This window comes from Quercus robur, chromosome 2, assembly GCF_932294415.1.
Source record: "Quercus robur chromosome 2, dhQueRobu3.1, whole genome shotgun sequence".
In the NCBI taxonomy this organism is placed as follows: domain Eukaryota; kingdom Viridiplantae; phylum Streptophyta; class Magnoliopsida; order Fagales; family Fagaceae; genus Quercus; species Quercus robur.
This window is the reverse complement of record NC_065535.1, coordinates 24,807,157-24,832,105: the sequence shown is the minus strand read 5'-3', so window position 1 is coordinate 24,832,105 and position 24,949 is coordinate 24,807,157. Positions and strand designations below refer to the sequence as shown.

At 38.7% G+C, this 24,949-nt stretch overlaps 1 protein-coding gene across 2 annotated transcripts; it reads right to left on the bottom strand.

Annotated features, from left to right (window-relative positions):
• Positions 1–9,573: 9,573 nt before the first annotated feature.
• LOC126713012 (eugenol synthase 1-like) lies at positions 9,574–24,179 on the bottom strand. 2 transcript variants are annotated; one of them, XM_050412598.1, is made up of 5 exons: positions 23,896–24,175; positions 23,664–23,798; positions 22,757–22,985; positions 22,431–22,634; positions 9,574–9,896 (listed from the first exon to the last, which is right to left on the bottom strand). In XM_050412598.1, exons 1-5 carry the CDS (start codon positions 24,088–24,090, stop codon positions 9,697–9,699), a joined length of 963 nt encoding a protein of 320 aa, XP_050268555.1. In that variant the 5' UTR covers positions 24,091–24,175; the 3' UTR covers positions 9,574–9,696. The 2 variants fall into 2 exon arrangements, with proteins under 2 accessions (XP_050268555.1, XP_050268556.1); XM_050412599.1 differs by having other exon boundaries at positions 9,707–9,853; positions 23,896–24,179.
• Positions 24,180–24,949: the final 770 nt, after the last annotated feature.

The following is a 24,949-nucleotide window of genomic DNA, read 5'->3' as shown; positions in this document are numbered from 1 at the left end:
TCAATATTCAATATTATTAGTTTTTTTTTTTTTTTTTTTTTTTTTTTTTTGCTGAATTAGTCAATAATATTAGTTGGGAAAAAAATTTGAATAAGACTCACATTCATCTTTTTCATTTGATTAGAAGATAGAGTTTTTTGGATCATATATTAATCATCTATTTTGGAAAAAAATTTACGAAATATTGAAAAATCTGTTAAAAGAGTTAATTATTTTTTCATTTTTTTTATAATTTTTTTAAAATGGTTTACTAATATATGCCTTAAGGCCTAAGGGCACATGTTAGTAAATCTCATTTTTTTTTTTTTTATAGGGATAAAGTTGATTAGATATCACTTGATTTAATTGGATCCCATCAGCATCGGTCACACCTCTATTTTTAATATTGAAGTACTCTAATCATGATAAATTTATAATTTTTTTTATCTGTTACTTGCAGAAAATGAAAAGTAGATCTGTTTTTACAATATTGTAATCTTTTTTATTACTTTTTTTGCTTTCGTCGTGGTCAGATCGTTTGAAAGGTACATAGATGCCTCATGCCTGTGTAACTTGCAATAAGGAAACTTGTAGACTACTAATTAATTGATCAAGATAATAATAAATCCCACTAACTCAAAGACTTTGAAAATTTCCAGTGAGAATCCTCCCTTAATTTAAATGCTGATGTTGTTGCGAAAGCGAAAAGAAATCAGGGGCGGCCGTATGTTATCTTCAGGGATTCAATTCAACCCTTTGATTTGGAAATTAAAAAATACTAGTCGCTAACCCGTACGATATACGGGAAAACCTTGCATAAATGTATAATGTATTATGAAACAAATGATATATTAATTAATAAGTTTTAATAAATAAGCTCCTATGATTTGGCCTATGGATCATGTCAAATTCAGCTCAATTACTAACACATGACATGAGAAAAAGTAAAATCTATTAGGTTATACTAAGTTTAATTCATATTTCTTAATCTCATACAATGCACACAAAAACTTTACATAAAGGTATAATATATCATTACAAAATTCAGAGCTGAAATTATCAAAACAAAATGAAAAATATATGACTACACTACAAAAAAATATAAAAGAAAGATGGAATTATCCTTAGAAGACTAATACATTGCTATAGTTGACAGGTTCAATTATTGCAAAAAATGAACCCAAAAATTCAAATGTTAAAACTTCCAAAAACCTAAAAATATTAAAGAAATTAAATATACAAAGCTTAGAAATTATTGAAACAAAACAAAAAATATATGATTGTGACTACTCTACTCTACATAGAAATATAGAGAAATACGTGTTACCTCAAAAGAATTAAAAAAAAAAAAAAGAAGTGGAAAATCAAAGAACCCAATGTCAAAACTTCCAAAAGTCAAAAATAAAAAAATAAAAAAATAATAATAAGATGATTCAGAGCCATAAATTATTGAAAAAAAAAATGACTACCCAATAGAGAAATATAAGAGATAAGAGACTAGTTTAAGATGTTACAAAAATCAACCCAATAATTTAGAAGTTAAACTTTCAAAAGGCCATAAAAATTAGCAAATCAAAAAATTCAAAGCCTAAAAATTATCGAAAGAAAAAACAAAATATATACTACAAATAAATATAAGAGAGAGATAAGGTACACTCGAGAGAATAATCCATGATTATAGCTATTAAAATTAAAAGATTTAGAGTCTAGACAAATATATGACTACACAACAGAGAAATATAAGTGAGATTGGTTACCCTCAAAAGAATAATCCATGACAGTGTTCGTGAAGATAGCCATAGCAAATAGTGGAGCCATATCAATTGCATTTAATTTCAAGCATTACTTCGAACCAAAAAAAAAAAAATCTCAATCATACATCAATGCATGCAATTGCTCAAAGGGTATACAAAATACCGTATTTGATTATATGGGCAACATAAGGAGAATTCCTATCAATTTATGCATCATCTTCTAATGTAACTCTACTTTTCCTGCAATATACACCCGTTATTTTAACAATAATTTGAAGTTTCAAAAACACAATATGAAAAATATTCTCTGTGTTTAGAATATAAAGGTACAAAATTGTGCTACGAAAACTAACCTTTTTGAAAACCAAAAAAAATAAAAAACTGAATTGTTGGTGTACCAGAGACAAAGGAAAAGAAGGAATTAGTTGAGTAGAAGATTGTTCCTATTTCCATCTTAAGCTGTTTGTTGATGGAGCAATCACTTAAAGAGGGCAATATCAACAAACATAATTAAGACAATCACAGCTAAAAGGTAAATTTTCTAACCGTCCTCTCCCTAAACGGACGAGTCTGAGATAATATAATGCCAAAAAAATGCACTAAATTAACTACTACATGATGGTTCAAGACTCTTATTGCACAATATTGAAAAAACGTGAGAAAAGAATAGTATAGAGATACTGACCACAATCTTCATTAATAAATTTTCCAGCTCTTTCAATTAAAAAGATACCTTAGCTTGAGGTCGGTACACCAAACATCAAATACCAAAAGCTTTAACGAAACTGGATGGAGGAGATTAAGAGAGATCTTGATACTGCAGGGAAGAGAGGCTTTGATGAGAAGGGAGTGAACGGAATAAGCTGATTATATTGTTCTAGGTTTAGGGTTTTATTTTTTAGTAGTGGCGTGTTCCAACTATAATAACTGAGGATAATATCTTATTATATTGGTGAAGATAAGTGTGCAATAAATCAAATACGTGAGGATGTGATTCACTACTCCAATTATAACAGATTGCACAAACAATACCGATCTCTCTAAAGAAAAGTTTAATATACAAACAAAATCCAAAATCACAATTATCTTCACCAAAAATAATAAGATGATATTGATGAGTTTGAGTTTAAGTTGGACTTATTAGAGAAATAAAATTTCACTCCTTGTTAAGTTTGGACTAAACAAAAATAATTAAAAAAATGATAATTTTATTTAAATATTGTGCTGACGTGGAAAATTGTGAGGGTTTCAGAGGTTTCAATTATATATATATATATATATATATATATATATAGATTATATGTATAAAATATTTGTTTTATTAGTTTGATTTACACCTAAAAGTATTTTTGCATCCCTGATCACAGCCCAAATTCAAAACCAAATAAAAACATAGATCAGTACATCTCAAAACCAAAAACAACATAGAATACTCTCACTTTCTCTCTTTGATTTGATTTCTAATTTCATTCTCATGAATCTCATCTCATCTCATCTCTTTTTTTTATTTAACTATCTAAATCAGTATCTCTCTTTATTATAAATTTATATTATATGTAGAGTCTCGATTTGTGGCCCAAATCCAAAGGATATGGGATCTCGATCCAATAGGCCCAATACAATAAATTTGTAGAGAATGGGTCGAAGAACTAAGTCCTAACGAATTAAACAACGGCTAATATGGAATTAAATGACAATCAGGTACAAACAAGAATCATTGATATCAATAGACTTTCAGTTCGAGGAGGTTATAATTATGTATGTTGATCACACTTAAATACAGAGACAATTTTGATTACTACAGTGTTCTCTTTCCCTTTTTTCCGATCCCTCATCCATGAAGAGTCTTTCACCTTATATATCCTTCTTTGGATCATCTTCACCCTCCACTTGTTGATCATCCGAACCCTTACTTGAGTACCTGTCCCATCAGACACCCTCTCTGGTTTTCTGTAAGTTGTGGTAGCCAAGGTAGTAATGTTCAGAGGTCTTCTTCACATAAATGTGGTCAGAAAAGTAGCTGCAGTGCATTTAATGCGGTAGTGACAACTTTTCCTTAGATATTTTTAGGTTTCCTTTCTTCTTGTATGTTCCTGAAGCGCGTCTCTATCATTGGAGCTTCTTGGAGGATTACGCTAACAGATTGAATATATCTTGTGAACTGTATTCATCATATCCGAGAAGGAGTTCCTATTCAAACAACCTCTCACTTGTTCCCCATCTTTGAGACTTTAACTGGGAACGTTTAACAACTACTTGCTTCTCCTCAGATCTATCAATGTCCTCGGATAAGGCTCAAGGCCCAATATACTATTTTGGGCCCTTGTTCCTACATTATATATGTGCGTAATACTGATTGTATACATTTATTTATTTTGTCATAATATTATTTGTGTGAATTGTGATGTGTGTGAAAGTGTGTGTATATATTATAAATATAATATAACTTTATATAATTTAATAATTAAAAAATACAGAGAATTTGTTACATGTGTGTATATTGTTAAAAAAAATAAATGATGTTTCAAGTACCTAATTGATTAAGTAGATACTTAGTATATTATCTATGTATAAATGAATGTGGCTATATGGGTTGATAATTAATACAATGCCAATGGGTTTAATTTTATTATTTAGGACATATTTGGTAGACAGTAATAGTAATTATATAGGAATAAGAATAAATGTTACAAAGAATATAAAATGTTGTAATGTAATGGTTATTACTATTTATTTGTTTGGTGACAATACAATAATAGAACCCTAAAGACAATAGAATAAAAACATTTTAAATCAAACTTAAGATATATTTTAGGAAATATCTTACTCATATAATTATATTTCTTAAAAAATAATATTTTTTAAATTTGAAAGAGAGATTAGTTATTTTTTATGATTTTTATTTTCATAATTGTTATGTGCATATAGAAAGTTTTTTTATTTACAAATATATTAATTGTAAAAATTAATACACCTACTAAGGAATAACTATTACATCCTTTTTTAGAGATAAATAATTATTCCTCATTTTAAAGAATAACTATTCATAAAGAATGACTATTCTCTGTAATAAAAACATAACTATATTACTAAATAACTAAACTATAAGAATAACTATTATATTACAATGTCTATTACAGTCTACCAAGCATACCCTTAGTTTAAAATATTTTTTTATATAAAAACAATGAAATATTTTTTATAAAAACAATAACAAATAGGAAATAACAATTGAATAAAAATAAAAATGTTATACACACTTAAAAAAATAAAATGGTCACACCTCTACACATTAATAATAGATAATGACTGATGATGACAAAATTGTCAGTCTAGATGTTTGTCCAGATGAAGGGTGGCCTAATTTCGTCAGCAATCCTGCAAAAAACTAGAACGGGAGATCTTGGCTCAGGTGGCCACTGGTGTGGTGGTGGCCACTAGTGTGGTGGTGGCCACTAGTGTGGCGCCGACCACTAAGTCTCCAATGGTAAAGTTAGATAAGAGTTAGAGTGAAAGGCCAATCTCAGAACTTTGATCTCAGTGTGTTTGTTTTCGTACCTTTGCTTGAGGTGTGGTTTATCTTAAATAGGGCTTTCTCTCTTCTAGCCATTGGTGTCATTTAATGGGAACTTGAATGCCTCCTTGTAACATTTCCCTTGTTGTTTAATGAGGGGTTATGGAGACCTCAACGGTTGTTTGTCCAACGGTCCTGCATTCAATGCTTGCTTTAAAGCGCCTTCCCCTGTCCCTCCTGGACGAGGGAAATTATTGGGTTCATCAATAGCAATTAATAATGAACTATTATGTAATTATTTCAAAATATGAAAACTCTTAAAAGGAAATTGTAAAAATTCATACACACACATATATATTTTTTAAAATACTTCATATTTTTGCATTTTTTTTGTTGATAATTTAATAAATTCAAATTCTCTTATTACTAAATTATTATTAATTTAAGTTTCTTAATAACACCTTAGAAAAACAATTCTGAAAAATAACCTTGAATTCACTTGAATTCACAATAAAAAATAATTTATAATCCACCAAAAAAAAAAAAAAAAAGAAGATAAAAACTCTATAAAATTGAATTTGAAATTGTCCCAAAAAGTTGACAAACTTAAAGAACTATTTAAAAGTCCGAAATACTAAGCACGTGTAAAATGATACTATAGCAGGAAGCCATACCAAAGTTAGAGCATTTGTAGTAGTGGAGCTAAATAGTTATAATGCTATTTTAGCTCCACCATTATACCAAAAATGGCCAGGCAGCAATGGAGGCATAGCTAAAAATTTTAGCTGAATTGCTACAGTACACATCTATCTTTAGATGTGTACTATAGCAGACATCTAAAAAAAAAAAAAAATTGTTTATTCACCCTGGATTAAAATAATATTACTTTGGTTATTTTTTTTTCATTTCTTTTATCTCACCGTCTTCTCTCTTAGTCACTTTCAAGCTTCCAAAGCTCTCAAGCTCTCATCTCTCATCTCTCAGTTTATCTCAAGCTCTTATCTCTCATCTCTTAGTTTACTGCCGCCTCAGCCCACGCTGTCTCAGTTGCCAATCGCCTCAGCCCATGCCTTCCCAGCCGCCGATTGCCTCACCCCACGCCTTCCCAGCCGTCGATCTCTTCACCCTACGCCTTTCCAGCCGTCGATCGCCTCACCCCACAACGTCCCAACCACTGTGGTTGTGGTTTTTTTTTTTTCTATGTTGTGTTGTGGTTGCCGTGGTGGTTGTGGCTGGTGATGGTGGTGGGCTGATGGTATTGGTGATGGGCTGATGGTATAGGTGTCGTCCCAGCCGTTGTGGTTGTGGTTTTGTTTTGTTTTGTTTTTTTTCTATGTTGTGTTGTGGTTGCTGTGGTAGTTGTGGCCGGTGATGGTGGTGGGCTGATGGTATAGGTGATTGTGGACGGTGCTGTGGATTTTTTTTGGTTGCAGGATATATTATTTTATTGTAAAGGGTATATTATTTTAGTGTAGAGGATATATTATTTTATTGTGGTGTTTATATTATTTTATTGTGTTGAAAGTTAAAATAGATCCACTGCTATAACATGTCTATAGATAAAATAAATAAAGTAACTTTTGAAGGAGTTAAAAAGCTAAAATTTTAAGTCCACTGTTATGAATGCTTTTACCAACCAGCCCTAACAATTGCCGTCAAGATTGGAAGATGGATGAATAGTACTTACTATAGAAATTTGGTACAAGTCGTTTTCGAAACTGACGAACCTGAATCACTGGATACAATCACGTGATTTTCTTTTCGGTCTTTTTTTATTCACATACTGCAAAAATAATAATAATAACAACAACAACAACAATAATAATAATAATAATTTTAACTAAAAAAATAATAATAATAATAATAAAAGAAGGCAAATTCACGTGCATTGGGCGGAAAAAACAAAAAAGTCCAAAAAGTGATGTTTTTGGCATTTTGTTATTGGAACCGCGAGGGGGCCGAAAATATGCTCCACATTCTCTATTTTAATGTTAAAAAATTAAACATTTTAGGTAATGGTTCTCTTTTATTTATTTATTTATTTTTTAGCAGTAATTTTAATTTATGGCGTTCGTTCCTAATGATAGCTATTTATCATTAGATTAAGACACCAATCAATTTTTGGTGTAGGCGGAGATTGAATCTCAAATCTCTTATTCAATTATTAGAGACTTTACCTGTTGAGCTAACTGGAACCCACCTTTTTTATTTTATTTTAAAAAAGTTTAAATATTTTTTAATTTATTTTTGTCTTTTTTTTTTTTATATATTAACTTTTTTTTTTGGTTATATATAAGTCATTAATTTTAAGAGTATTTAAAGCATAGGTTTATAAAATTTTTTGGTTATATATAAGTCATTAATTTTAAGAGTATTTAAAGCATAGGTTTATAAAAATATATAGACTAAATTGCAAATTACATCCCTAAAGTTTAAGGGCATTTGGATTTTGCATCCTAAAATTTCAAAATTTAGATTATACCCTAAAGTTTTTGGGTGTTTGGATTTTACATCCTGATATTTTAGAATTTGGATTTTACCTTTTAAAGTTTGAGAATTTTTGAATTTTACATCCTGAATTTCAGAATTTAGAGGTGTAAAATCCAAATACACCTAAATTTTAAGGGGTAAAATCTAAATATCCCTAAACTTCAAGAAGTAAAATCCAAATTATGAAACTCCAGGGTGTAAAATCCAAATACCACCAAATTTTAAGGATGTAGTTTGCAAAATATATAAGTAAATCTCTTTTGCAAATAATTTTTTTTTTCCAAATATAAATTTATATGCATTTATATTGAGAGTGTTAAGATTACCAAAAGATAATGATACATTTGGCTTCGCCTCCCTTGGGAAAATTTTATGGCTCTACCACTGATTGGATTTAAGTTACACCTAGTATAACTCTAAGCAATATTACAAGTTACACCTAGTGTAACTCTAAACAATATTATACCATCCAGGAAAATTTTATGGCTCTACCACTGATTGGATTCAAGTTACACTTGGTGTAACTCTAAATAATGTTACATCACCTAATAACTTATTATAGAATTCATATTTTGAAAATCTCACCGTTGAATTACATATTCTATATGTGCTTAACAATCATGCCAATTGAATATTATTTACCATTTGATCCATAAAATCATCTTTTATGCATTATTTTAAAGTACAAAAACTTGAATTTAAAAAATTGATTGATGACATGACTATTAATTTTTTATTACATTGAAATTTTGCAAGCATGAAAAATATATGAAGATAATGTAATCTAACAGTAAATTTATCAAAATTTGCATCTAATTAAAAAATATTGAATAGTATAATATTATTTAAAATTATATTATGTGTAACTTGAATCCAACCCCATATATATATATATATATATATATATATATATATGTGAGAGGACGGGAAACAAAGGACAAGAATAAACGGGAAAAGGTCAAGAAATAGAAATATTCAGCAAATTTTATTTAGAAGTCATTATGCTGAAACACGAAATACAAGTGGACAAAGTGCACTATTTGTGTTCAACAACTGCCAATAACTACTTATTCCATGTCTCACTGGCCTTTCCCTCATTCAAATGCACCAATTGTGGGCTTCGGGGGATTAACAAGAAAAATATCAAGAAGTCAGTCGTTGTTGCGTATTCAAGATCCGGATAAAGCCTTGAAGCCTCAATGTCGTCCTCCCCCCAGCTCAAAGTTCATCAACTCACCCTTTATAATTAATATAATATTATTAATTATTGTTATTTTAAAACTTAAGATTTTTGTTATATTTAGGGTGACCTCCTGAAAATCTTTTCTAGCTCCACCACTGTCTCAAAAGAGGATAAGATGATAACAAACTCTTTATTATTATTTTTATTATCATCACTATTTTAAAACTTAAAATTTTTGTTATATTTAAGGTGACCCCACCGCTGCCTCTCAAAGAGAGGATAGGATGAGTACAAGGCACTCTTTGTCCAATCCTGTCCTTGCCTCATTGGTAGAAAGCTTATTTAAAATTGTACAAAGAGTATACAATAGGGATATCAGTGACAGGAATTTTGCTATCTTCACTGATGTGTGAGTCTTAAGCCCTTGAAATATTCCGCAAATATACATAACATATGCATACTTGCTTGGGCATCACTGGCCATCTTCTCACATTTTTGTCCCTCCCACATGTCAAGAATTTATATGGCTAATTAATAATAATAATAAAATTATAATATATGGCAAATTAATCTTAGTATGACATGTTGCAAGTTACTTGATTTTTACTTGAAGTTATAAGGGGTGAGATAGTTCTTGGGAGTAAGTCTAGAAATTAAAAACATTCAGCTAATTTTATTAACAAGTCATTACGCTGAACACGAAATAAAAGTGAACAAAGTGCACTATTTGTGTTCAACAACCGCCAAGAACAACTTATTACATCTCTCTCTCTCTCTCATTCAAATGCAGCAATTGCGGGCTTCAGGGGATTAACAAGAAAAATATCAAGAAGTTGATCAATTGTTGTGTATTCAAAATCCGGATATAGACTTGAAGCCTCAATGTCGTCCTCCCCTAGCTCAAAGTTCATCAGCTCGCCCTTTGCAAATATGCTGTGAAGGATAGACACTGGAATGTTATTTGGAGCTGGTGTGGCTGCAGCAACGTCCACAAAATAACAGTTATAAGTTAATCAATTAATTAATGAAATCACTATTTAAAAGTGAAATAGATATACGCTTATACGCATACGTAGGAATAAAAGTCATCAGTCCCATTTTATGTTCCACATTTCCACCAATTATAATATACCATCTGTCTAATTTTTTTCCATTTTAAATTTTAGTTATTTTATAATAATATATATATATATATATATATATATATGGTATAATTTTTATTTTTATTTTTTTTAATGAGTAATGTTACATGCATAAATTATTTTACATTTTTATAAAATCTTGATGTGACCAACCTCTTATTAATTTTCATTTAGGTTCACAATTAATATTATTTTTTTATTTACCAATAATCATTCACCACATCAGTATTTTGTAAAAAAATTTGTAAAATAGTTTGTGTAGTTGCACGATTTTCCTGGCCCAACTTCTATTGATCAGGCCTTGGCCCAAAGCGCAACCCACAATAAATATTTGTAGAGGATGGGTCAAAGAACTTAACCTCAGTGAACCTATTCGGTCTGATACATGGACAGTATTGTTTGCAGAAAAGATAAAAACACAAGAATGAATCTCTCCTGTATGATTCTCTTTCTTCAGTTCCCAATACAGTTTTTCCGTCCCTCTCTTTGAGGGACTCCACTACATTATATAGTTCTCCTCCTCTCATCTCAACCTTACACCTGTTGATCATCTAAGCAGCTACTTGAGCGCCTGTCCCATCAGACGCCCCCATCACTCCCTTTGTGAGTTGCAGAGGCCAAGGTGGTACTGTTAAGGGGTCTTTTCCTCATTAATGCGGCCAAGAGGGTGGTTGGGGCGCAATTAATGTGGTGGTAGCTTTCCATGAGATATTTTGGATTTTATTCATTTTATATGTTGGGAGGATGAACTGAAATGGCTGGGGAGAGTTCCTCGTCTGGGCTTCGTGATGTCCGAGGAGGAGTTACTCATCGGACAGGTTTCCTTGGCGTTATTGGGATCGAGTAATGCTTCATATGTGGTTTTTTTTCGGACAAGACGCTCCTCGGACGGGCCTGAATGTGGAATAGCCCATTATTTTTGGGCCGGGCCCCACAATAGCCCCTCAAAACTCCGGTTTTTATCTCCTTCCGAGGAGAAAAGCGGGGTTTTGATGTTTGTAAGAGGATGGAAATAAGGAGATCGTGTGGCGCGCGTGCGGATCGTTACTTTTGACGCGCTACAATTTACGAGGCGCGGCCATTAACTTTTGGAGGCGTTATGTTCCCTTCATCCAACGGCGTGGCGTGGATCGAACGGCCATCGTTTTTTCTCGTATTTTTAGGCAGGAGTGATCTTTTCTCTCTCCTCCAGGTTATATAAGACGTCAGAAGGGTTCAGTCCCTTCTTTTTATATGTATTTCATAAACCTCAAAGGACTCCAGAGAACTCCATCGAATCCCAGAGATATACGAACATTTGCGTCCGTTACGCCACCGTAGCCGTTTTTTGTGAAGCGTTTCGTCCAAGAGAGATTTCCAGGCGTCCCATTGAGCGTTTTGTGAAGGTACCAGTACATTTCGTTCTTCTTGCCGTTTCAATTCCCTCCTCGGACTTTACTTTTCTTCTCGGTCTTTAGTTTCATTTCCCCAGTTCAGTTCAGATGGGTAGATTCGAAAAATTAGTAAAAACTCCAGCCGCTATGGAGGCCTTTAGGGCTAAATACCACATTCCCCCGGGGGTTGGGCTGCGGTACTGTCCTCTTGAAGGAGTATTGACAGATAGAGGTGAGGGAGAAGTCGTTATCCCCATGATTGCTTTCATAGAGGGAGGGATGACACTTCCCATGCGTAGGATTACAAGGGAATACCTGTTCAACCATAGGTTGACGCCGTATCAGTGTGCCCCGAATATGTTCAAGATACTAGCCTGTGTAGATGTCTTAGACGAGCGGATGAATCTAGGCCTTACTTGGCACGATGTGGCTCATCTGTACGAATGTCACCGCCTCGGGGATGATGGGTATTATCTTAAATCCCGGAACGAGGACGTTAGGTTGATCTCTTGTCTCCCAGTATCTAATAAGACCGTGAAGAATGACTTCCTCATTGCTTCTGGGGAGTGGTTTGACGGTATTCATTGTCCAACTCGGGCAGGAAACCCAGGTGCGGCGCTTTTAGGATCGGTCCTTTTTGGGAAAGGATTTAGTATGGAGGGGTTATTTTTCTTGCTTTCTTTGTAATTGGAAAATTTCATGGACTAACCCCACTTTTCTTGGTTGTTTGCAGACAAAGTTCACGTCGCTCCTCGGATAAACTTTGTGAACGTGCCAGCGTTGAACTATCTTCTTAGGTCGGAGATTTACGTTGCCGAGGACGGACAGTTGCGTGCGGCCCATCTGGTTCTGGGCTATCAACCTCTGAGCAGCGCTTTCCAGGCAATCGGTCACGCTATAAGGGCTGGCAGTCCGAGGCTGGCTAGGATTGACGTGTCCAAGGACGGGTTCCTAGCTCAACACGATCTGCCACTAGTTGTGTTGCCTGGTGTCAGAAATCCCTACTTAGCAGAGCAGCTACCTCCGGTAAACGAGCCTGGCGCTGCTGTTTTGGTTGAAGAAGAAGCTGAATCATCTCGTCTTTCCCTTGAGGAAGAGATAGACCAGTTTTACTTCGAGGAGGAAATTCAGCAAAACCCCTTGGTGGAACTTTCTAATCCCGAAGCAGAGCAGGACCAACATTCCGCAGTTGGTGTTCCCTCAATCATTATCTGCTCGGACGATACTTCAGACGAAGAGGCAGGGCCCATGGCAGGAAAGGGAAAGTCTCTAAAGGAGCTGATGTCCTCCCGAGGGAAAGGTCAGTCATCGAAGGGTCAGTCATCGAAGGGACCAACTCCATCACAGGTCAAAACCCTTCCCCCCGTGGTCCCTCAGGGCGTTTCGGACCCTGGCCTTAAGGTTAATCCGGACTTGAGGAAGAAGAGGCCGGTTGACACTCCTGAGGAAGGTGAGGTGATTGCCCAGCCGACCAAGCAGCAAAAAACCACACGGGCGCCAAGGAGCAGAAAGGGTAACTCCTCGGAGAGCCGGGATGAGGAGAACCTTACTGAAGTGCGCGCTACCCCTCGTGCATGGAACCCCAAGTTGGAGCTGGATGGGGTTGCCATCCCTTTCAATGCTTCGGTCCGAGAGTATAACCGAGGCCGGGCAGGGTACGTGGCGGATGCCTTAGAGCAACCCTTACTCCTCCCTCGGGACATGGAGGCCTATAGGCGGTTCTCTCAGCCCGAGCTCTTCCTATCCCTTAAAAGGGATCTCGCGATGGTAAGTAATCCTTTTACTGTTTTATTAATTTACTTACCCCAGTTAGATATTTTTTTTTTTAAAACAATCTTGTTTCGTTCGTAGATTACTCAGCAGGTGTTCGTGGCTGAAGAGTTTTGCCGTGATAGCCGTAGTCGAGCTGAGGCTGAGACCCAAGCTCGGACGGAGATGGAGAAAACCTTGGGGTCCCTCAAGCACGAGCACCTTAAACTCACGGACGAGTTCAAGGATTCGGAGAACCGGCGCAAAAGTGCAGAGGCTGGTTTGAAGAGTGCCGAGACCCAGGCGGAGGACCAGCGCAAAGAGCTGTACTCGACACAGATTAACCTCGCCACCGAGAGGCAGGCAGTGCAGGATCTCAAGACTGCCCTGCAAAAAGTTGAGGATGAGCTGAGGCGGGTCAAAGAGGAGGCCCAGCTAATCCGAGAGGCTATTGAGGCCGAGAAGAATGCTGCTCACCAGCTCGGGGCTGAAGAGACGGAGGCCAGGCTATCCGAGGAGATCCCCGAGGTGTGCAGGGATTACTGCAGTATTTCATGGGCTCATGCTCTCGATGCTGCAGGAGTTCCTGCGGATTCGGCACTAAGACTGCCCGAGAGCATCTTCTATCCTCAGGAGATCCGAGAGAATCCTGATGACGCCCAAGTCGCTTCAGAGCAGGACCTGGCGGTGCCTGATGCCGTCCTTGTGCCTGATATGGCGAAGGATCCCGCCGCAGACTCTACCATCGAGGTTCCTCCTCCTCAGCCCGAGCAGAAAGAAGATCCTCCTGCTAAGGCTTAGCCTTTTAGGCTTTTGATCTTTGTACTCTCTTTTTTTTTTTTTTTTTTTTTTTTTTTTGAATGAGAGTCGTCTTATTTTTCCATTCTTTTGTAAGGACCTCTCTTTCTAATGTACTCGGAATATTAATATAAAATGTTCGTTTTGCTTACTATGGATGTATGTCAGTAGCGCTCTCTTTTAAACATTTGCAACGATGTAGATACAGGTAAACGGTCAAAATAAAAATGGGTTTTTGGGCTGCGCATTTGAGGGTTGCGATGGTGCTAGACTGTGCGCACACATTAAAATGATTTTCTTTAAGTAATAATCTCCCAATCTATCATAAGTAATAATTTCCCCTAAGTCTGTGGTCCAAGGAACCATGCAGGACTTAGGTTCTGTTTAAAACTTATGAATAGTTGCCTTAAGTAATAATTTCCCCTAAGTCTGTGGTCCGAGGATCCATGCAGGACTTAGGTTCTGTTTAAAACTTATGAATAGTTGCCTTAAGTATTAATTTCCCCTAAGTTTGTGGTCCGAGGAGCCATGCAGGACTTAGGTTCTATTTAAAACTTATGAATAGTTGCCGTAAGTAATAATTTCCCCTAAGTCTGTGGTCCGAGGAGCCATGCAGGACTTAGGTTCTGTTTAAAACTTATGAATAGTTGCCCTAAGTAATAATTTCCCCTAAGTCTGTGGTTCGAGGAGCCATGCAGGACTTAGGTTCTGTTTAAAACTTATGAATAGTTGCCGTAAGTAATAATTTCCCCTAAGTCTGTGGTCCGAGGAGCCATGCAGGACTTAGGTTCTGTTTAAAACTTATGAATAGTTGCCCTAAGTAATAATTTCCCCTAAGTCTGTGGTCCGAGGAGCCATGCAGGACTTAGGTTCTGTTTAAAACTTATGAATAGTTGCCCTAAGTAATAATTTCCCCTAAGTCTGTGGTCCGAGGAGCCATGCAGGACTTAGGTTCTGTTTAAAACTTATGAATAGTTGCCTTAAGTAATAATTTCCCCTAAGTCTGTGGTCCGAGGAGCCATGCAGGACTTAGTAATAATTTCCCCTAAGTCTGTGGCCCGAGGAGCCATGCAGGACTTAGGTTCTGTTTAAAACTTATGAATAGTTGCCCTAAGTAATAATTTCCACTAAGTCTGTGGTCCGAGGAGCCATGCAGGACTTAGGTTCTGTTTAAAACTTATGAATAGTTGCCCTAAGTAATAATTTCCCCTAAGTCTATGGTCCGAGGAGCCATGCAGGACTTAGGTTCTATTTAAAACTTATGAATAGTTGCCTTAAGTAATAATTTCCCCTAAGTCTGTGTCTGAGGAGCCATGCAGGACTTAGGTTCTGTTTAAAACTTATGAATAGTTGCCCTAAGTAATAATTTCCCCTAAGTCTGTGGTCCGAGGAGCTATGCAGGACTTAGGTTCTGTTTAAAACTTATGAATAGTTGCCTTAAGTAATAATTTCCCCTAAGTCTGTGGTCCGAGGAGCCACGCAGGACTTAGGTTCTGTTTAAAACTTATGAATAGTTGTCTTAAGTAATAATTTCCCCTAAGTCTGTGGTCCGAGGAGCCATGCAGGACTTAGGTTCTGTTTAAAACTTATGAATAGTTGCCCTAAGTAATAATTTCCCCTAAGTCTGTGCAGGACTTAGGTTCTGTTTAAAACTTATGAATAGTTGCCCTAAGTAATAATTTCCCCTAAGTCTGTGGTCCGAGGAGCCATGCAGGACTTAGGTTCTATTTAAAACTTATGAATAGTTGCCTTAAGTAATAATTTCCCCTAAGTCTGTGGTCCGAGGAGCCACGTAGGACTTAGGTTCTGTTTAAAACTTATGAATAGTTGCCTTAAGTAATAATTTCCCCTAAGTCTGTGGTCCGAGGAGCCATGCAGGACTTAGGTTCTGTTTAAAACTTATGAATAGTTGCCCTAAGTAATAATTTCCCCTAAGTCTGTGGTCCGAGGAGCCATGCAGGACTTAGGTTCTGTTTAAAACTTATGAATAGTTGTCTTAAGTAATAATTTCCCCTAAGTCTGTGGTCCGAGGAGCCATGCAGGACTTAGGTTCTGTTTAAAACTTATGAATAGTGTCATGTAGACCAGTAAGCAGCGGATAGTCATGAAAGAAAACGTATGCTAAGCCATTCTCATTAATAACAATATCTTCTGAGATTATTTACATTCCATGGTCGAGGTACAGCTTTTTCATCCAAATCTTCTAGGTAGTAGGCGCCTATTCCGGCCATGGATGTGACACGGTATGGTACCTCCCAATTGGGCCCCAACTTGCCCCAATAGGGGTTCTTTGCGCTGCCAAGAATCTTCCTCATCACGAGATCACCTGGACCCAGAGGCCGCAGTTTGACGTTAGCATCATATCCTTGTTTCAGCTTCTGGTGATAATAGGCCATATGAATCATCGCTTTTTCCCTTCTTTCTTCAGCTAGGTCCAGACTCCGTTCCAATAACTCGTCGTTATCGTTTGGGGTAAACGATCTAGACCTTAGTGTGGGAAAGTTGTTCTCGATCGGGAGCACGGCCTCAGCCCCATAAGTCATCGAGAAGGGGGTTTCACCAGTCGATCGTCGTGGCGTCGTCCGATAAGTCCATAAGACGTGGGGGAGTTCTTCTACCCATCTCCCCTTTGCCTCATCCAGACTTTTCTTCAGTCCGTTCACTATGACCTTGTTCACGGCCTCAACCTGCCCATTTCCTTGAGGGTAGGCGGGGGTGGAATATCGGTTAATGATTCCAAAGTCGCGGCAATACTCCCTAAAGTTCCTACTGTCGAACTGCAGACCATTGTCGGAAATGAGTGTACGCGGAGTCCCGAAGCGGGTGATGATGTTCTTCCAGATGAATTTTTGGGCGTCCACGTCCCTAATGTTGGCCAAAGGTTCAGCTTCCACTCATTTAGTGAAGTAATCAGTTCCGACTATTATGTATCGCTTGTTCCCCGCAGTTTTGGGGAAAGGCCCGACTATATCAAGGCCCCATTGTGCGAACGGCCATGGGCTAGAGAGGGGGTTGAGGACCCCTCCGGGTTGGTGGATATTCGGGGCGAATCTTTGGCATTGGTCGCACTTCTTAGCGTATTCTTGGGCCTCTCTTTGCATGTTCGGCCACCAGTACCCTTGGGTGAGTGCCCTGTGCGCCAGCGACCTTCCTCCGGTGTGGCTTCCGCAAGTCCCCTCGTGTAACTCCTCAAGTAAAGATTCGGACTCTTCTGGATGTATGCAGAGTAGGTACGGTCCAGAGTAAGAGCGTCGATATAATTTGTGGTCCTCTGATAGCCAGAACCGAGGAGCATTCCTGCGTATCTTCTCGGCTTCCAGTTTTTCCTCCGGTAAGATGTCAATTTGGAGGAAGCTCTTTATGGGGTCCATCCAGCTGGGACTTTTTCTGATCTGATGGACTTGAGCCGGGTTTCCGCGGATGGGACTTGCCTGTGATAGATCTTTAACAAGGATCATTCGTGGCAGATTATGCGCCGAGGACGTGGCGAGAGTGGCCAGTGAGTCTGCATGGGTGTTTACGCTCCTGGAAATGTGCGTCAGACTAAAGGATTCAAAACTCGTCTGTAGCCGTTTGACTTGTCCCAGATACTCTTGCATCCTAGTATCTCGAGCTTCAAGCTCGCCCATCACTTGTCCGACCACTAATTTGGAGTCCGAGAATGCTTCTATTATTCTTCCACCCAATCTTTGAACCATCGCCATCCCCTGAAGTAAGGCTTCGTATTCGGCTTCGTTGTTCGTAGCCGAGAATCCGAGTCTTAACGATTTTTCAATGGCAGCGCCGTCCGGCGATATTAAAACTATCCCAACTCCTGATCCTCTCTGGTTGGCCGCGCCATCCACGTAGACCTTCCAATGCATGGTCCCCCCTGCTGAAATTACGCCAACCAATTTTCCACCCAGGTCTTTCTTCTCGGTCATTGTTTCTATAGAGGGCTCGGCAAACTCCGCTACCAAGTTTGCGAGGACCTGTCCTTTGACGGAGGGTCTGGGCATATATTTAATATCAAAGGCCCCCAAAAGAGCACTCCACATGGCGATCCTTCCTGTGTAGTCAGCGCTTCGAAGCACGGCTCGAAGGGGAAGCTGAGTTAGAACGATGACCGTATGCGCCTGAAAGTAATGAGGAAGCTTCCGGGTTGCATGCACTATTGCCAGAATTGCCTTTTCTAAAGGTAGGTATCGCACCTCGGCCTCATGTAGTGATTTGCTCACATAGTACACCGGTCGCTGCACCCCATTATCATCCCGTATTAGTACCAGGCTTACAGCGTGGGGAGCTACGGCGATGTAGGCAAACAGCACCTCATCTGCCTCAGGACTGGACATGATGGGTGGCCGGGACAGGTAGTCCTTAAGCTGCTGGAAGGCCTGAACGCAATCCTCCGACCATTTGAAATCTTTCCACTTGTTTATCAGGAGGTAAAAAGGCCGACATCGATCCGCCGATCGCGATATGAACCGGTTTAACGCCGCAATCATGCCAGTGAGCTTCTGCACCTCCTTCGGATTCCGAGGAGTCTGTAGGCTGTTGATGGCTTTGATTTGGTCGGGACTTACTTCTATTCCCCTGTGGGTGACCATGTACCCTAGGAATTTCCCAGACCCGACCCCGAATGAACATTTGGAGGCATTCAGCCGCAACCGATGCTCCCTTAAGATAGCGAAGACTATTCCGAGGTCTTTCACGTGCTCGGACACCCTTTTACTCTTCACAACCATATCGTCTATATAAACCTCAATGATCTTGCCCAGTTGTGGCTCGAACATCCGAGTCATCATCCTTTGGTAGGTTGAGCCCGCGTTCTTTAGCCCGAACGGCATCACCTTATAATGATAATTTCCGATGGGCGTCATGAAAGCCGTTTTCTCTTGGTCCTCTAGCGCTAGGGGTATCTGATGATAGCCCTGGAAGGCGTCCAGGAAGCTCATTCGAGGGTGCCCCACGGTTGCATCCACCAATCGATCGATTCGGGGTAGGGGGAATGGGTCCTTGGGGCACGCCTTGTTCAGGTCCGTGAAGTCCACGCAGACCCTCCACTTCCCTGTCTTCTTCCTTACCACCACCGTGTTCGCCAACCATTCGGGATAAAAGACCTCTTTGATAGCCCCTGCTCTTTTCAATTTTGCCACTTCGTCCCTTACGGCACTAGCGTGTTCCTTTGAAGGGCGTCGGGGTGGTTGCTTCTTCGGAATGGAAGAGGGGTTAACGTTCAGGTGGTGACAAATGAGGCTAGGATCAACTCCCGGGGCGTCGTAGGCGTCCCATGCGAATACATCGACATTTTCTCTGAGAAATCCGACCAGTTCCTCCTTTTCTTGAGAGGGCAATTCGGAGCCGACCTGAAAGAACTTCTCCAGGTCATCGTTGACAGCAATCTTATCTAGACTTTCACACCTTATCTCCTCGGCCATCCCATCGTCTTGCCCTGCCGAGGAGGCTGGTTGCTATAAGCTCTCTGGGACCGAGGACTTGACTAAGGGCCGATGTAAAATGGCGGCCACCATACACTTCCTGGCTACGGCCTGATCTCCTCGGATCTCTTCTACTTGTCCTCTCGATGGGTATTTTACTTTTTGGTGAAGTGTGGAGGTCACGGCCTCTAGGGAGTGGATCCATGGCCTTGCAACTATCGCGGTGTAGGGTGAATAAGCGTCGACCACGATAAAATTCACCTCCACCACTTCTGCTCCAGTCTGTACGGGTAGTCGGATTTGCCCTTTTGGCGTAACAATCCTTCCCTCGAAGCTGAGAAGGGGGGAGTCATAAGCTGTCAAATCTTCCGGCTTCAAGTTCAGCCCCTTGTATAGGTCAGGGTACATTATCTCCACCGCACTTCCCGAGTCTACTAACACCCTTTTCACATCGAAGCCCCCAATCCGCAATGTGACCACCAAGGCATCATCGTGAGGTTGAACAGTTCCTCTCTTATCCTCATCCGAGAATCCCAGTATCAAGGAGCTTCCCTTTTTTGGCCTTTTGGGCTCCCTTTGCCTGCCCTCGAAGGGGAGGCGATCAACAGCTAATACCCTGGGGATGGGTGGCCCGGTTCTTCCTGGTGCAGTGAGGATGACATGTATCGTCTCGGTGGGGGGTCTTAAAGACACGTCCCTTCGAGGCTCTTGTGCTGCTTGGCCGGGATGGCCGCTCGATGGGTGCAGCAGGTGACGTAACTTTCCTTCTCGGACCAATTGATCTAGGTGATTCCACAGATTCCTGCAGTCCTCAGTAGTATGCCCATGGTCCCGATGATAGTGGCAATACAGGTTCTGGTTACGTTTGGAAGGGTCTCCAGCCATCTTTCCCGGCCACCTGAAATAGGGTTCATCCCTTACTTTCTCCAGTACCTGTTGTACTGGCTCTCTGAATACGGCATTCACTGTTTGCGGGTTGCTCTGCCCAGCCTGTCGCGGAAATTCTCTCCTCGGCTGACCAGGATTGTGACGTTCCGTCCTGAAATCATTTGCTTTGGGGGGGATAATCTTCTCCTTTCCCCTCCCTTGCAGCTGATCTTCCTCTACTCTTTTGTACTTGTCGATCCTATCCATTAGCTGTTGGACGTCAGTAACTGGTTTTCCGGTGAGGGATTTCCTTAAGCCATGCTCGGTGAGGAGGCCGCTTTTGAACGTGCTGATAGCAACATTATCATGGTTGTCATCTAGATCGTTATACACCTCCCAATACCTATCCGAGTACGCTTTCAGGGTTTCTCCTTCGTGCATGGATAAGGATAGTAGCGAACTGAGAGGTCGAGGGACTCTAGTGTTTGTAATAAAACGGGAGCAAAAAGCTTGAGTGAGCTGCTTGTAGGAGCCTACGGAGTTTGTCTTCAGGCTGTTGAACCACCTCATTGCCATCGATCCCAAGGTGCTCTACCGGGTCTGCTCTGCCGTTATAGATGGCGAACACCGGTTAGTTGAAGCGTCTTGGCAGCTTAGCCCCTTCGATTCTATTCGTGAAGGGTGACCTCGAGACCTGATCCAGCGCCTTCTTCATGGCGTCGTTCCCCGAACCCTTGCTGGATGGGCTCTCATACTTCCGTACAGGGCGTGGTTCCTTTTCGTAAGAAAAAGTTTCACTTGGGGGGGTCCTTGACCTTTGTCTGTAACTCACGTCCTCCGCATTAGAAGACTCGCCTGAGTCAGAGGGAGATCGTCTTCGCTGCACACGTCGTAACTTCCTTTTTAGGTCATCTATCTCTCGCTGCATGGCCTGGTGACTATTTCGCCTCTGAGACACGTGACTTCCTATCTGAGTGTGACTCTGGCTCGTCCGGAGAGTATGCACACTTCCCTCACGATTCCCCCTGCCGCCTGGGTTGGTTGGGTTATTTTGCCTCTGGGACTCGGCGGGTTGTGTCCGTTGGGAGTTAGTTTGGTGAGGATCCTCCTAGTGCGGACCTAGTTCTGCCATGCTCGACCGTTGCACTAGCTGATGCCTTAGTTCTTCCCACAGACGGCGCCAATTGTAGTTGCACGATTTTCCTGGCCCAACTTCTATTGATCAGGCCTTGGCCCAAAGCGCAACCCACAATAAATATTTGTAGAGGATGGGTCAAAGAACTTAGCCTCAGTGAACCTATTCGGTCTGATACATGGACAGTATTGTTTGCAGAAAAGATAAAAACACAAGAATGAATCTCTCCTGTATGATTCTCTTTCTTCAGTTCCCAATGCAGTTTTTCCGTCCCTCTCTTTGAGGGACTCCACTACATTATATAGTTCTCCTCCTCTCATCTCAACCTTACACCTGTTGATCATCTAAGCAGCTACTTGAGCGCCTGTCTCATCAGACGCCCCATCACTCCCTTTGTGAGTTGCAGAGGTCAAGGTGGTACTGTTCAGGGGTCTTTTCCTCGTTAATGCGGCCAAGAGGGTGGTTGGGGCGCAATTAATGTGGTGGTAGCTTTCCATAAGATATTTTGGATTTTATTCATTTTATATGTTGGGAGGATGAACTGAAATGGCTGGGGAGAGTTCCTCGTCTGGGCTTCGTGATGTCCGAGGAGGAGTTACTCCTCGGACAGGTTTCCTTGGCGTTATTGGGATCGAGTAATGCTTCATATGTGGTTTTTCTTTGGACAAGACGCTCCTCGGATGGGCCTGAATGTGGAATAGCCCATTATTTTTGGGCCGGGCCCCACAGTTTGTATCTTTAGTATTTATTCTTTTTTAATTTCAATCTATGGTTTCTACTTTATGATGATTACTTCTATCATTAAGTTAAACATTTTTGGTATAGATGAGAAATAAACCTTAAATCTTTTATTCGACAAGAAGAAATTTTACCAGTTAAACTAACTGGAATTTACAAATAATATAATACTTAATAATTGTGGGAAAAACATTTATCGGCCATAATTAGTAAATTTATTAATGATGTTGAAATAATGAAATAAATAACAGATTAGAAACACTTTTAAGTGCAAGTGCAGTTCCAACATACTCTCAGAGAGTCGAACCAATTCTTCTTCGGGGACATAAACCCTATTGAAACTCCGACCAGTCTTCTTCTCCCAAAGTGATATCAATCCGAGTTGTGACACAATGTTCTTTGGGGGCCGATAAAGGACAATTCGATTGCATGTTCTAGGGTCATTGGCAACTTTGATAGTGTACAAAGCGATATCTTCTTCATAATTTAGCACCGCTAAACATACATTAGAAATTTCACAAAAGGTGATTAGTACACATAAATTAAGGAGCAAACATAATTTTATCCAATTTAATTTAAGAATGTTTTGGGTAAAAGAAAGTTAATTATAGGCATACCCTTTGCTTTGCCACTTCCATAAACTACAACATCGTCTTTTTTCTCATGTGGGCGAAGCAAGTAATTGACAAAATATGCACCAAAACAATTTGCTGACACAAATGTGTAAGGGATCCCAGCTGCTTCTATTACCCTCCTGATCTTTCTCTTTTTATCTAGAAAATCTTCGAAAGGGGGTAGAGGGGTTACCCTGTCCTCTTCGCATCCAAAATCTGATGGAAGGAATCTCTGAGAGGCCATTAGAAAAAAAAAATGATTAAGATTGAGTATTTAAGTGTGTGTGTATATATATATATTAAAAAAAAAAACCTTTGGACTTAAACCATCGAACTAGAATAAATTTGCATCTTTTTGGATCAAATCGCAAAAGGATAGCGTGAGTGGAAAAGTTGTTTTATTGATGCCTTCAACAATTAATTGTTTGAAAGTTATGCAACTTGAAGATGAAAATGTAAAAATATTTTATGGGTGCCGTTAAGACTTTCAGCTCTACTCGAAATGTGTAGGTCATAGTTTTATACACACTTACAGTCATATATGTTATACATGCAACATATTTTTTTTAATAATTAAAAAATTACTTGCTTATTGTATGATACAAAAATATTATAATTAGAAGATATATCATTTTGTAATTATAAGCATAGAATACGTTTCAAACAACTTTGGTGGATAGAGTTTTACTCTGATCTATTACGAGTGATATAAACTATTGATGTGTATCATTTAAACAAATGAAATAATATAATAAGTAAGTCCTTTAACTAAAAATACACTAAAATAATTTTATATAAACCGACAAAAACCACAGTACATTGAATTAGAGAAATTTTCCTTTTGAAGGTAAACCTTTACGAAATTGAGCTGGCATAGTCCTCACCAAAACTTCCAAGAGGGAATGGGTACCTTTATATTACCAGCAACTTTGATTGCATCTATGATTTTGAGTTGGTCAAGAACTTGAGGATATGCCAACGTGGAGATAACTATGTCCACTTCCCGAAGTACTGATACAATCTTCTCCTGCTCGTTGAGTTCTCCCTGCATGTCTCAATTGAACATATATATATAGTTCCTTTAATGAATTATTGTTGCTGCTGCTGAGAGAGAGAGAGAGAGAGAGAGAGAGAGAGATTACTTGGACAATGGTGACACCCATGGACTGCAAATACTTGTGTAGGTCTATTTTGGAAGGAGTTGTTTGTGGGGTGATAGGACGAGCATAAACGTAAGTTGGATGGCCTAAGAAGATGCTTGCCTTCACCATGTAGTTTCCTATGTAGCCAGTTCCCCCAAATACCAGGATCTTGCTCTTCTCATTCTTCATTGCCATTCCTCCCGCTTTATTCTATACTTTCCAGTTTCCACTTACTCCTATATCACAGCATGCACCAGGTGATATTTGTCTGTAGGCCACTGCCAGTCTATGAGTTATGGGCATGATACTGTCCCATCATCACTTTACTATTGACATTAAAAAAATTATCAATTTATTAGTATTTTTGTTTTTTTGATAAGTAAGAAATACTAATAAATTGATAGTTTTTTTTTTAATGTCAACAGTATTTCTTTATGTCTTTATATGTAGTTTTTTTTTTTTTGCTAAAGTCTTTATATGTAGTTTTATAAACTATCACGTTTGTTTATATATATATATATATATATATATATATACACACGTTCATCAAATATATATATATATATATATATACACACTACACATTTTTTTTTAAAATTGTTTACAATTAAATTTTTTTATTATTTTTTAAAGAATAAATAAATATTATTATTATTTTTTAAATAAAAAACTAGTTCAAAACATACACATGCAACATGTGTGGTTGGAACAAACTCTTGCTTCCTAGAAAGTGATTTGGCAAAAGAAAGATATTACAGTTTTCTTGGGTGAAAATTCTATTTTGGTGTCATTGTCAATTTGCTTTTTATGTTTTAATAATTAACCGTCAATTTATTTCATGTTATTTTTAATTTGCAGCTTATTTGATCTTTATCGTTAACTCATTAATAAAAATTGACTACAAATTGAAAATAACATGAACTAAATTGACAATAATCCAAAAATGTAAGAATCAAAATAGCTTTTTTTGTCTTTCCTTAATGAATAAAAGCTCTTTGCTTCTCTCCATTAATTCAAACAAGAAAAATATTTTAAAAAAAAAAAAAAACTGTAA

Coding starts and splice junctions, on each gene's coding strand:
- LOC126713012 (XM_050412598.1), bottom strand. CDS start 24,090: ATGGCAATGAAGAATGAGAAGAGCAAGATCCTGGTATTTGGGGGAACT. Junction 23,799..23,895: donor TGGGTGTCACCATTGTCCAA/GTAATCTCTCTC, acceptor TGAGACATGCAG/GGAGAACTCAACGAGCAGGA. Junction 22,635..22,756: donor TGGAAGTGGCAAAGCAAAGG/GTATGCCTATAA, acceptor ATGTATGTTTAG/CGGTGCTAAATTATGAAGAA.